The sequence below is a fragment of a genome, assembly GCF_019968955.1.
Source record: "MAG: Porospora cf. gigantea A chromosome Unknown PgA_NODE_726_length_11810_cov_501.12, whole genome shotgun sequence".
NCBI lineage: Eukaryota > Apicomplexa > Conoidasida > Eugregarinorida > Porosporidae > Porospora > Porospora cf. gigantea A.
In genome coordinates, this window is record NW_027151870.1 from 1 (window position 1) to 11,810 (window position 11,810).

Sequence of the window (11,810 nt, forward strand, 5' to 3'; positions counted from 1 at the left end):
GGACATAACTCGCAATATGTCCGACTTATGGGGGTGCACGTGAGTTCAACGTTGGTCGCAGACTTACAGATACATTATATCGTATTCGTCGAATATCTCAAAAGCTGTGATATTTTCCGCAAATGTTGTTAAATACCGACGTATGGTTTCTGCGTCTTTTCTTTCCCATAGGGACGGGGGATCTTTTTGAAGCACGAACTGAAATGTAATCTGGCAACCCGTTGATGGTTTCTAAACTTTTAGGACTACAAAAACCGCTGACATGGAACGCGGATCCCATGAGACCGTCGGAACATAACTCATGTCCCACACCCAGGCAACACAGCTAGAAAAAGCAATTACGCGACATTCGTCAATGCACGACACCTCAAAATGCTCATGGGACCCCCACATCAGTGACTGGCTCGATGATCACCCGTGGATATGGTGGGCAGTAGGTCTAACTTCGTTGGGAGTTATCCTGCTTTGTTGCCTGGTCGGTTGCTTTTGCTGTAGAATTGCTGGCTCAAGTACTCGAAAAGAATCACGAGCCTCGTCAAAGAAACGGACGTCAAAGAAATCTGAAGCCCAACGAATTCCTCCAGTCCAGGGTGCACCCCAAATCGTCGTCGTTACTGATCGGAACTACCCTCAGTACCCGCAAGCTGCCTATCCGGCTCAACCCGCACCGTATGCTCCCCAGTATGCGGAGACTGAGCCGAGGTTGCTTCAGGCTTGATTGGTAACTTCCAATGCAGCTTTTATATTTAAATTTTCGTGCCACATTCTGTGAAACGGCTTGTGGCAAACTGTACAAGCGAAATCAAACCCTAGAAATCTGATGGCAAAAAAATGCGAGCTGTTCAAGGCTCTGAGACAGACCTTTGAGTTGCCCGTTGCACTTGCTCTGTTCAGACGATCGCCTGTTCATTTTTAGTGTTGTGTTTTTTTAGTAACGCATTCGCCACACATCCCCTCTTTGTCGTCTTGAATTGGACAACTACAATCCCCGACGATCGCTTGCTGAAATTTTTTTCAGCCGATCGCTGAAATTTTACTACGTGGGCTGTTCATTTGAAAAAATCCCCGCAAACATGAAAGAAAACATCACGTTGAGGGAATTAATTAAGTCATGCCGCAGTCGCGAGGGGGAATGCGCGCTCGAGGAACGTCAACTCGAGGACGAGGACGAGGTGTGAGAGGTGGTACGCACTCAGCCATCACCAGGCACCTATTTCGAGGCGCCTGCATTCGCTCGACAGTTCATCACGACCATCCCCATCACGACCATCCCCATCACGACCATCCCCACAACGAGCATCCCCATCACGATAGCGAATATCATCATCAACATTCTCATCTTCATAGCGATCATCACAACAGTCAACATTCTCATCTTCGTGACGAGCATCACGACTACAGCCAAGACCATCACGACGATATCCATCAGCACGACGACACGGTGCAACCGGCCAGAGGTGGTGTCAGCGCTGTAATTTCCGCTATCACCAGCGTCTTTACCGCCGTTACATCAGTTGGTGTTCGTCAATCCTAGTTTTTATAGTAGTTCTTAGTTTTGGTGTGTTTTTGAGTAACCTAGGCGCATGTCGACATAGCGGTTGAGGGGTGTTCGTCAATCCTAGTTTTAAAAGTAGCTCTTAGTTTTTGTGCAACTGTTTTGAGTAACCTAGGCGCATGTCGACATAGCGGTTGAGGGGTGTTCGATCCTAGTTTTTAGTGGCTCTGAGTTTTTTATGACTCCTTCTCCTTGCATTTTGAGTAACCTAGGCACATGTCGACATAGCGGTTGAGGGGTGTTCGTCAATCCTAGTTTTAAAAGTAGCTCTTAGTTTTTGTGCAACTGTTTTGAGTAACCTACAGCGGTTGAGCGGTGTTCGTCGATCCTAGTTTTTAGTGGCTCTTTGTTTTTATTGACCTAGTTCTTGTAACTCCTTGGTGCAACTGTTTTGAGTAACCTAGGCACACGTCGACCGTGATGACAATATAGCGGTTGAGGGGATGTCTAGATACGCGTTCATGTGCACCGCAGTCACAACTCGACTTTTTGTCGCTTATTCTCGTCCACCAACTCCTTATCTGTACTTCCGAACCCTCCAGCGGCCCTATCAGTTGAAAACCCGTGCTCTGTCACGAGAGACATACGCACCGGACAGCCCTTGAAAGATACAGCCTGTACAATGCGACTGCCCCTCTTAACGGTGTAGGCCTCAGCGTAGATGTTATCCACTGCAGCCTTGATCTCTCCTCGATAACCAGCGTCAATCAGCCCGACTGTGTAAGCTACCGCCTGACCTCACTGGAGTTCGCAAGCCGCAGCGGCGTCTTGCAGATGGAGGAGCGAGGAAAGAGGAGCCAAGCCACATTTTTGTCCTCCTCGAATGCTGCACAGCTGATTCCCAATGGTACGAAACCTGATGAGTGGCCGGGAATCGTCGTGTCCTCAGGCACAAACAGGTCCAACCCGGCATCTCCTGTATGAGCTTGTTGGTGGCCATCGTAGAGAGTAGAAACAGACGAATTATACGGTACGATCTCCAAGTTCATTTTTGAATTAAAAAGAATTTTAGCGTAGAGGTGAGATACGATTCCACGTGCGACACGATCACAGAATGAAAACATTGTCAACGAATAGCGATCTCAGCGATCACAAAATGAAAACTTTGCTGAAGAAGAGGGACACAGTGACTTCGGAGATGATTCCAACGGTCAGTATGTTAGCGGCAGCGTTGGTTTCTCGACCAGACACGCCTTCCATACAGTGAATTTGGTTACAAGTCGCCAGCCAACCGTTGGAAAGGACAAAAATGAGCATAACGAAGAGCAGGAACCACTCGTTGTCCAAGAATCCGATCGAAGCCACACGCGCCGGAAGCAAGAAAAGCGGAAAAAAGATGAGAGGTCGGACTACGGTGGAGATCATGGACACTCTCCTAGAAAGCACCCACCTTCCCCCAAGTTCGGGGATGAAACGGAAGATCATGTCGCCGACTTGGAAGACTCCGTTCAGGGCGTTCATCCATGTTGAACTCAAGGGCCAGCTGAAAGGACCCACCATTGGGTATACACATATCGTGACGAAGAAAATCCATCCGCTGGCAAACGCGAACTTGTATGTGTCCTTCAAGATATCCTTGAAGGATCTGTCCTCTTGATGGACGGCGGACGAATTGTCGGAGATCATTTGGTGGGCTTCAAGACGGTTGACGAACCACTCCTGACGAAAAATATAAGACGAGAACGCGAGCTGGACGACGGCGACGATAGCGCCGGATACGAAGAGCACCCAACAAAGGTTGACTTGGTCCATCCGATTGTCTTTGTCAAAAACACCCTCGAAGAAGATGGTGTACATTACAAAGGAGTACACTCCAGCGAAGCCGTTACCCAGAGACACGTAAGTTATCGTTGGCTTGTCGGTGATAACGGCGTAGGCAAATCCTTGACACTGAAAGGCTCCCGCTGTCAATCCGAGGATGAACGTAGCAATGCACAAGAGGACAACCGCTGCGGTGAAGTTCTCATTTCCATGTAAGAAGTGTGGGATGAACGGCAACGCAAGTCCTACAACGACAGCGGTGACACCGCAGTACAGAGTAGTCTTTGTGTGTGTCGACATCTTCGGTTTCCACATGAAGTAAAAAGTTACCAACATCGCTGCGAGTTGATTGAATCCTCCGCAAAGGTCATTGAAGAGGTGTCCAGGCCATATGATAGCCTCGAAACTGAGCATGACGTTCAAGAACATGTTGTAGACAATCAGCGTGTTCACCCCGATAAGGAAACTAAAGGCCTTCATCAGCGTCAGTTGTTGGGGAGTCAACACATCAAGTTGGGGTACGGAACTCTCCACTGATTCCTGTTGCGACACCACCGACGATAGGTCTGATGAGCTGGAGACCATACCTGAATTATACAAATTTCTTAGTACATGCGGACAAGTATGAGCTGAGTGTCATCATTTCTTTGGTTTGGAGCCGTTACAAATTTTCCGTGAACCTCCTGAGTTCTGCTATTTCGGATTGCACTGCAGCCATTAGGTAGGGCGTTTCGCTCTTGTTGGGCACCGGGCATGGCTGATCGGCTACGAGGATAGGGGGTACGTGCACCACAGAGTCTGGAGGGCTGAAGCCAGCTCGGTGGGTCGCGGCGTCGTAGTGCGTCCTCGAGGGAGCCACCACTGGGAAGTCGGGCTGCAGCGCGTCAGCAGTTGGCGAGTTCCGAATTCCGAGTGATCCTGCATGCCAGTGAGTCTCGACGTAGTTCTCTGTTTTCACAGGAGTCTGCTTAAAGGCAGTCTTCCATCCAGCACCCCACTTGGGATTGTAAAACTCAGGCTCCAGAGAATTCGACCTTAGAGCTGGGCTGGGTGGCGTAGGTTGCCTCTCGGGTTCTGAATGACTTCGGACTGGGGCAGGGTGGTAGGTGCCGTTCACAATTGGCGGGTAATTGGAACCCATCTCACTTTCAGCAGCCAGCACTCGCTCGCCTTCCAATGGAGGAGGTTCTTCAGGGTCGGGATGAAAGGCTGGCTCCGTAACAGTCTTCGAAGGCCGATGTCTAGTCACAGAGTTCAGCTGCTTAATAGATACATGCAGCAGGTACGAGCAGAAGCAGAACGAGACGAACGACAGAATGAGGACGAGCACTGTATGCTGATAACTTTCCGACCCACCTGTAAGTGCGAAAGCTACTTGAACGTGATATGTGGGACTCATCTCCACACTATACAACTTGCGGCCATTAAGTGTAGCTATCAGTTTGCTCAAGACTTGCTGAACACTGCTCTTTGTGACCTCAGCTTCCTTTGAGACATCCCGTTTCCACTGCATATAGTTCACACTGACCCTCCAGCATGCTAGTCCAAAGAGCAGCAAGTGCAGTACCAGGTCCGCTGCCAGCATCGCTACCACTTTGGTTAGAGGTTTCCTCTTTCTGCGTACGCCGTAAACTATAAACAGCGACACGCCTGCACCTAACGCACTGGTGGCTATGCCTGCGGCTGCCACGGAATAGTCTGCCTCGATCAGCAGTCCGACGCTGGCAGTGAAGAGGATGCCAGAGAGTACGAGGAAGCAGGGGGTGGCACCGTTGAGGAAGACAGGTTGACCTGCGTGCATACCGGCAAAAAAATGTTGCCGGCGGAGGATGACATCAGAAGCAGCTTCAAACGACTCACACCAATAAACGCCACACATCGTCAGTGACAGGCTCCAACCTGCGGGGCAGGCCACCTGCCAGATTTCCAACGTCGTGGGCGATTTCGGCAGGCAACCAAGACGTCAGAGGCTCGGTCCACGGCAGGTGATAGGGAGTGGACCTGCGTGTGCTTAAAATGATGCGGAAGCGGTCAGAGGCCAGTAGACTTTCTGCATCGCCTTGTTTCTCGTGCCAAATACATCGTTGGGCGTGTCTGGGGTAGACATTCACCACTCCAGCGCCGAGGTCAGTCTCATGTCTAATGTCTTGAGTGACATCCAATACGGAAAGAGATGCGATATTGCGCAATGACAACACTGATTTGGCCACGCCGAACGCCGCCTCCTGACAGACAACGTGTACAGGTCCCTCCGCTTCCAACCCCGCCAGCAGCCTCCTTAGAGGCCCTTCCCGCTCCGGCGCCCCCAGTCGGCCCACTACCGTCGTGCACATGGCCACAGAAGTGAGTAAGGCGGCATCTCGAAGGACGGTGGAGTCCAGGCTCCAGAAGTTTGGGAGGTAGAGGATGCGAGGCTGATTTTTCATCTGGTGAAGGTAGTCTTCAAGCTGCGTTTGGCTACTTGTCGTTTTATGCAGGATGTGTGCCATGTTGGATTCCGCTTGGGACATCACAAGAGATACTTTGACCTTTTGGGTCTCCAAGTGGATTAGGTGAACGGTTTGTATTGTACACCGCGATCCCGTGGCCAGGCAAGAAATAGTCCCAACCCCAAGCAACGATCCATGCTTCCATCTTCCAGATATCTGATGACCGTTCGTCGTTCCCAGCTCTCGTCTCTGCATGACGCCATCCCCATGAGGCAGCTGCTGCTTGTCCACATTTCCCAGATAAGTCCACCGCTGAATGCCAGGATTGGGAAGAAAGCGGACCGGGAGCCATGAGAAGCAGCGCGCGAGACCTCCACGCAGCCAGGGCTGCTTCTCTACAATTAGTGCGGTTTGGCCGTTGCGACTCTCGGTGAAGCTACGCCAACGGGAAGCCTTTCCGAGGAGTCGACTAATGGCAGACGAGAACACGAAGGCTACTGCGTTGCCTGGCAACCACGGACTCACTTTTAAGACCCACGGTGTGGAAAAGGGAATACATGCTTCCCCACAGCACAAGCAGGAGACTTACAGAGGAAAACACGCTCATCAGAACGAGCCACACTGACTCGTGAAGTCCGTGACAAAGTCCTCGGTCCATCAACGACTGTAGTAGACCTGATCGGGGAGCTGGGGTGGTGGTGGTCGTAGCAGAGCGAAGTCCCATCTTCCTAGCCGCCTGCAAAGCAGAGGACTCCAAGGTGCCAAGTACGTGCTTCCCTACCTTGGAGACGTCGTTCAAAAAACGGTCTGCGTAAGTGCCAGAATCGTTCACTCACACTCCACTGAGCACATCGGCGCTACCAACATCGCCTCAACGAGGAATAGGGCCAACGACAGTAGAATCGCGTACTTGTTGATCCGCTGCTGAGGACTATGCACGCTTGGAGAGGGGATTCTGAAGACATAAGCAGATCCAACCACAGCCATCACGGCCCACAACGCGACCATGAACTGCCAGCGCATTGCACTCAAGGTGTAAGGCACCATCAGGCTAACTCCTCGAAGCCCCACACTGAGATAGCATCCCTCCAGCAGAGCAAAAGCCGACATCATCCCTGCTCCGGTGACGAACTGGTTATACGGGGAGGCGACATCTGTCTTTGGACTTATCTTGGAGGCGACGATGTGGTTCTGGGCCTCGCCGAGCGTGAGCTGCAGTGTCGAGTAGATAGCCGGTTTTCGGCATGTCCAACTTTTTGTTGGATCCGTGTCAAGATCCATCAGAACACTGCAAATAGCGATTTACAGCACATCAAACACAGTCCCCCTCACACGCACCAGCCGCCGCCGAGGCTTTCTACGGGTACGCATTACCGCGTCGAGGTCTTCCTCCTCCAATGCGTCATCGCTGTCTATGGAGACAGTAGGCGCTGTCGGTCGGACGTATCGTCGAGCTGCGAGGTTTAAATGCATCCTCACGCTGAGTCCTAGAGCCATAAGGATGAAACTCATGACTATCAGCTTGTAGCCTGCGCCAAATTTAACTGTTGACTGATGGTGGCTGTGTGGAAGACGCATCTACCCTACGTAGCAATGGACATCGTCGGCAAGATGAAGAAGCTCACTGCGATGGTCAGCATCGAGGTTAACAGTAGCAGTGTCCAGAACCCCCACCAGAGGGCAGAGCTCCCAATCGGCTGCTGCCATGGCGCCTGCCGACTAAAACTCCAGAGCCTGTGCGAGGCTCGGACAAGCATAGAGGCCGTGCAAAGCCACGTAGAAAGAGCCAAGGCCTGCGCCAAGCACAAAAATCGCCGCAGACCGAAGAATGCACCAAATGTGGCGTCCGACAGAGAGTGGTAGTTTACGCAGCGGTAGAGCGTGCGGATGGGCCCTAAAATGGGGTTGGCTAGTTTATGAGCCGTGGAAAAATCTGGGTTACTAGGGAGTACCTCTATCAGATTCGTCCCCGCCATCCACATGACTGGTTCTGCATGCGGCAAGTCGTTGTACAGGTAGCAGAAGTTAAAAATGCTGAACTCCAAGGAGTATCCTGGGTGCACTTTGCGGCCTGTTGCATTGAGCCAGTCTGTTGTTGCGGGATTTTGACCCTCACTGAAGTACCCCCTTGGGTAGATCGGGAAGAAGCAAACGGTTTGAATCACGATGAGAACTATCAACAGTGCTCTCTGTGTGGGCCCGTGTTCTGGACCTCACTTCAAACCACTGGTAATGTTCCATCCTCTTCACTTCCTGTATGGTGGGCCAATTCAGAGACCTACGGCCTGCTCCACACCGTCTATAGATGATCGACACCACACTCACGAGCGCCAGAATCCACCGCAAGCTGCGGCTCGAACTTGGCAGCGTCCGCATACACCCTGTCCTTGAACCACGAATCTTGCATGACTGATTTCCAAGAACAACACTGTTAAGCATTCTCTTCGTCGAGCTCTGCTTCAAGTGGCTCTTCGTCGAGCTCTGCTTCAAGTGGCTCTTCGTCGAGCTCTGCTTCTAACGGCTCTTCGTCGAGCTCTGATTCAAGCGGCTCTTCGTCGAGCTCTGCGTCGAGATCTTGGTGGTACTGAATAACTGGTGGATAAGCGTTTTCCACAAAATGACCTTCAACCGTCACATTCCCCTCCTCTTGGGAGACTGCCGTGAAGAAACCACTCTCCACCACCACGGCAGTCCCTCCGGGAGTTCGCAGCACTTGAGCCCCCTTAATGTCGACTAGCTTCAGGACGGCCTCGTTGGTTAGTGGCGAGGTGTCAGTTGATTTAGAAAGGGGGGTAACGAGGGCGCACATCAAGAATGTAGTTTTGTTGTTTTATGGCAAAGCCGTCGGTTTTGTTGTTTTATTGCCAAGAAGGCAATTACGGGCGATTAGTGGTCAATTAAGGGGGTGCTGTAACCTACATGCGGGTGTGGAACCAAAAGTCAGGCCTCCTTGATGAAGTCGTGAAATAGCAATGTCGAGATATCAGTCGTATCAAACGTTAAGAATTTCGTGGTGTCGAAAGCCATCAGACTTGTCAGAAGGTGCATGGGAGTACCTCGAAAACCTTGCATCCCCGCCTCGGAAAATTACCCAGACTGTTGCGGAACCCGCGACGTTTGAGCAGGCCGCATCGATACTCACAGAGGTGATGGCCTATGTCGAAGAGGCTACCGCGGCCCTTCATAGCGGGAGACCGAAAACATCGTTCCCGTCCGAGGACCAGTCCCTCGGAGAGGTGAACTTCATCAAGACTCTGAGCGCGTCAATATCAGATTCGTTGCAGATGGTTGACTTGTTGAGTCGCGCCACTGAGTATATGGAGAAGCGCGCCCGCGTGCGTAAACGGGTGTCAGAGAGGTTCCTACCGGTCTTGACTTTCTTTCTCCAATGGTATTACGGAGTAAGTTCTAGTTGGGACAAAGGAGTACTTCTGGGCCTTCTCGATTCCGACCTGCCCATAGAACAACTTGAGCGGTACTTGAAGCTGATTCGTATCTCCGAACAGCAGTATGCCAAGCATCGCGACATGACCTTCGTGGGGGTTGTCTGCCAGTCAGCAGTGGGATTGGACCCTACTGACGCTTGGACTCAGGACTCATTAAACTTCTCAGCGCGCAACTTGCTACGGTTTGTGAAGTTAAATGAGGGGAGTCGTCCTTGGATTCGTCCTCTTGACGAGATTCACCACAGATTGCCAAGACTGTTGGGGTCATACAGAAAAGTTCTCAGCCAGCTACGACGGGGGAGCGGCCGATTCAAGAGCGTCACCTTCGAGAAGCTTGCCGGCGGGTTGACCAGGTTCCTTGTTGTTTTTCAGGGGCTAGTGGAAAAGGTTGAAGAAGTCAAAGACATGTGCGGCTACTGGAAGAACCAGTATGAGCGTCGAGCATCTCTGCTGCAGTTCCTCATTCAGGAGATTCAGAGCCTGCCACACCACTTGTATCGGCATTTGAACCCCCTACTGCAAGGCGAAGTCACACTAGATGACTTCCAGCGCTCCAGCCTGCCTGAGCTCGAGCGATTCATACAGTCCCGTCCCCGCTGTCACCTTGCAGTCGGAGATGGGGTCACAGTCAGAGTTGGCGAAGTGCAGTGCGACCTCCAAGGCGTACATCCCGATGTAGTGGAGGCTTGGAGCCGAGGTGCTTATTCACTCTATCGCGTGCGGTCTAGGGAGCTGAGGTACCACAAACCACCAGTGCGCTTAGAGGCCTGGAGGGCGCTGGTCGTCAACATATGGCCTTCGGAGCTGGAGACGGCACTGGGTGATGAGGATAGCGACTCATACGAGGCCCAACCCACGCTTTTCCAGGAAGAGCGGTTTCCAATATCCCCTGACGACCCTTTCATAGCGATGAAGCTTCGGTTCGCCTCTCGTCTCGGGAGGACTCTTCCAGGCTGCTTCCTCCAGTATATAGGCGAGTTGCCTCTCGAGACGTCGCTGAACAGGCTAGTGGGTGGAGGAGGTGGTTGCATACAGCAATTCCACGACTTCGTGAGAGGTCTGGTGCCGGCGGCGACACTTAAAGACTCAGCAGTCCTCTATTCCTGGCTCACAGGAGCCCGGATTCCATCTAACGTGCGTAGCGGTGGTGTAAGTCTAGGATTGCTGTTCCTGCTGACATACTTCCAACGCGGAGACCGCGAAGAGGTCTACGCTAGGCTTGTCTCGGTCCTCGGACATCCTCTCCGGTAGGTTGTGTGTCAGAGTTATAGCAGCCTAAATCTTTTCTACTGGAGGCGAACTGTTGTCGACATTGAGTTGCTGGAGGATATCTTCGGACTAGTGGGTTTAGGTACAAAGTATGCGGCTGCAGCATTTCAGGAGATGATGGCATCCGCTACATCTGCGTCCATAGACGCCCTCGCCGCTTACCTCAAGGACTGCATAGAAGACTCCTCAGAGATCACCCGAATCCTTGTTTCTGACGGGTCTGATCGCGCTTTTCCGTCTGTGATTGTGACCCAGCCAGGCCCACCGCCCAAGAAGCGGGTGTCATCAGTGCTTGTGCAGGAGACCCTCCGGAAGAAGGTTAAAGTTAAACGAGCAAAGGACAATGCTGTGGAGGGCATCCATACAGTAAACTCGGAGTACTCGGATTCCTGGACACCCCCCGGCCGTCTATTCGTGCAGGACTCAGTGTCCAAGCATCGTGACAGGGCTCTCACGCGGCATACCATCACTCAGGTGGGCTTGAGTGCCATGACGACTCTCCGAATTCCGCAGGGCCTTCGGAACCGTCTGGTGTTGGCCGCTGGATTCAAGTACTTCCAGCCTGGAGAGACATTCTTTTACTCGGTGGGCAGCTGGAGTGAACCGTATTCAGGGAGACAAACGGCATGTGTACTGTCTTATCATAGGCGCGGTGAGCTTGCTGGAGCGAGGAGGGTCAGTAGAAACTCTGTGTGCTCCGCAGTTTTTGAACTTAAGCATGCGAGGTCGCTACGAAGTGGTGGCGCGGGAGAGCTGCACTGCTCTGTGCTGGGCGAGCAAAGTCAAGGAGGTCCGCGAGATGATGATGGGCGTAACTAAAACTTTCCAAGAGACTGCCGTTCTGGCTTCCGACGAGTCCCCCAGCGCTTCCATTGAGCAGCTAGATGACGGCTGGGCTGGCCGCAGCCACTTTCTCACAGCGAAGCTGTATAGTGGGTCCGGCTCGGCCGAAAGCCAGTCAAACCTGACAGACCAGTCCGAAGAGTTCGCGATCCCTATGCCCGTGAAATCCCCGAAGCGTCGCCCTCGAACCGTGACCTTTCACTGAGGGACGGACCCTGAAGTGTCATGAGTCTATCTGACGCTGTAGGATCGGATGAAGATACAAACGTTAGCTAATATGTCAATTTCCAGACGATTTTGCATTAATTCCACAACTTTGATGGTGTATATCGGATCTTCTGGGGATATTATTTAAACACAAAACCAAACGAAGTGGTTCCATGGTTCTAATGAAGTCAATCCTCCCAAGTGTGTTGACACTGGTCGCTGCCAAGAAACCGATGTGCTGGGCGGTGAAGGAGACTGCCTACGGTCTCGACTGGATGCGAGAGGCTACATATCATAACG

General features: G+C 52.1%; 8 protein-coding genes across 14 annotated transcripts; 2 read left to right on the forward strand and 6 right to left on the reverse strand.

Annotated features, from left to right (window-relative positions):
• Positions 1-1,210: 1,210 nt before the first annotated feature.
• Positions 1,211-1,426, reverse strand: KVP18_000079 (uncharacterized protein; the record flags this gene model as incomplete). The annotated part of the gene is made up of 1 exon (XM_067949931.1): positions 1,211-1,426. The coding sequence occupies one exon, from the start codon at positions 1,424-1,426 to the stop codon at positions 1,211-1,213; it is 216 nt and encodes a 71-aa protein (XP_067806550.1).
• A 603-nt stretch (positions 1,427-2,029) lies between these two features.
• Positions 2,030-2,544, reverse strand: KVP18_000081 (uncharacterized protein; the record flags this gene model as incomplete). Of its 2 annotated transcripts, none has more annotated exons than XM_067949937.1 (2): positions 2,030-2,271; positions 2,298-2,544. In XM_067949937.1, 2 exons carry the CDS (start codon positions 2,542-2,544, stop codon positions 2,030-2,032), a joined length of 489 nt encoding a protein of 162 aa, XP_067806553.1.
• A 100-nt stretch (positions 2,545-2,644) lies between these two features.
• Positions 2,645-3,901, reverse strand: KVP18_000080 (uncharacterized protein; the record flags this gene model as incomplete). The annotated part of the gene is made up of 1 exon (XM_067949932.1): positions 2,645-3,901. The coding sequence occupies one exon, from the start codon at positions 3,899-3,901 to the stop codon at positions 2,645-2,647; it is 1,257 nt and encodes a 418-aa protein (XP_067806551.1).
• Positions 3,902-3,977: 76 nt separating this feature from the next.
• KVP18_000082 (uncharacterized protein) lies at positions 3,978-5,117 on the reverse strand (the record flags this gene model as incomplete). Of its 2 annotated transcripts, XM_067949939.1 has the most annotated exons (2): positions 3,978-4,645; positions 4,673-5,117. In XM_067949939.1, 2 exons carry the CDS (start codon positions 5,115-5,117, stop codon positions 3,978-3,980), a joined length of 1,113 nt encoding a protein of 370 aa, XP_067806555.1. The 2 variants fall into 2 exon arrangements, with proteins under 2 accessions (XP_067806555.1, XP_067806554.1); XM_067949938.1 differs by having other exon boundaries at positions 3,978-5,117.
• A 55-nt stretch (positions 5,118-5,172) lies between these two features.
• Positions 5,173-8,152, reverse strand: KVP18_000078 (uncharacterized protein; the record flags this gene model as incomplete). Of its 4 annotated transcripts, XM_067949927.1 has the most annotated exons (8): positions 5,173-6,242; positions 6,271-6,552; positions 6,582-7,033; positions 7,064-7,306; positions 7,333-7,934; positions 7,963-7,998; positions 8,028-8,044; positions 8,071-8,152. In XM_067949927.1, 8 exons carry the CDS (start codon positions 8,150-8,152, stop codon positions 5,173-5,175), a joined length of 2,784 nt encoding a protein of 927 aa, XP_067806546.1. The 4 variants fall into 4 exon arrangements, with proteins under 4 accessions (XP_067806546.1, XP_067806549.1, XP_067806548.1 ...); XM_067949930.1 differs by lacking the exons at positions 6,271-6,552; positions 6,582-7,033; positions 7,064-7,306; ... (2 more) ...; positions 8,028-8,044; positions 8,071-8,152 and having other exon boundaries at positions 5,173-5,826; XM_067949929.1 differs by lacking the exons at positions 5,173-6,242; positions 6,271-6,552; positions 7,064-7,306; ... (2 more) ...; positions 8,028-8,044; positions 8,071-8,152 and having other exon boundaries at positions 6,574-7,026.
• KVP18_000077 (uncharacterized protein) lies at positions 7,300-7,608 on the forward strand (the record flags this gene model as incomplete). Its single annotated transcript, XM_067949921.1, has 1 exon — positions 7,300-7,608. The coding sequence occupies one exon, from the start codon at positions 7,300-7,302 to the stop codon at positions 7,606-7,608; it is 309 nt and encodes a 102-aa protein (XP_067806545.1).
• A 24-nt stretch (positions 8,153-8,176) lies between the features above and the next one.
• KVP18_000084 (uncharacterized protein) lies at positions 8,177-8,554 on the reverse strand (the record flags this gene model as incomplete). Its single annotated transcript, XM_067949942.1, has 1 exon — positions 8,177-8,554. One exon carries the CDS (start codon positions 8,552-8,554, stop codon positions 8,177-8,179), a length of 378 nt encoding a protein of 125 aa, XP_067806558.1.
• Positions 8,555-8,717: 163 nt separating this feature from the next.
• On the forward strand, positions 8,718-11,508 carry KVP18_000083 (uncharacterized protein; the record flags this gene model as incomplete). Of its 2 annotated transcripts, XM_067949941.1 has the most annotated exons (4): positions 8,718-10,199; positions 10,227-10,438; positions 10,466-11,045; positions 11,074-11,508. In XM_067949941.1, 4 exons carry the CDS (start codon positions 8,718-8,720, stop codon positions 11,506-11,508), a joined length of 2,709 nt encoding a protein of 902 aa, XP_067806557.1. The 2 variants fall into 2 exon arrangements, with proteins under 2 accessions (XP_067806557.1, XP_067806556.1); XM_067949940.1 differs by having other exon boundaries at positions 8,895-10,438.
• Between the last annotated feature and the right edge of the window lie 302 nt (positions 11,509-11,810).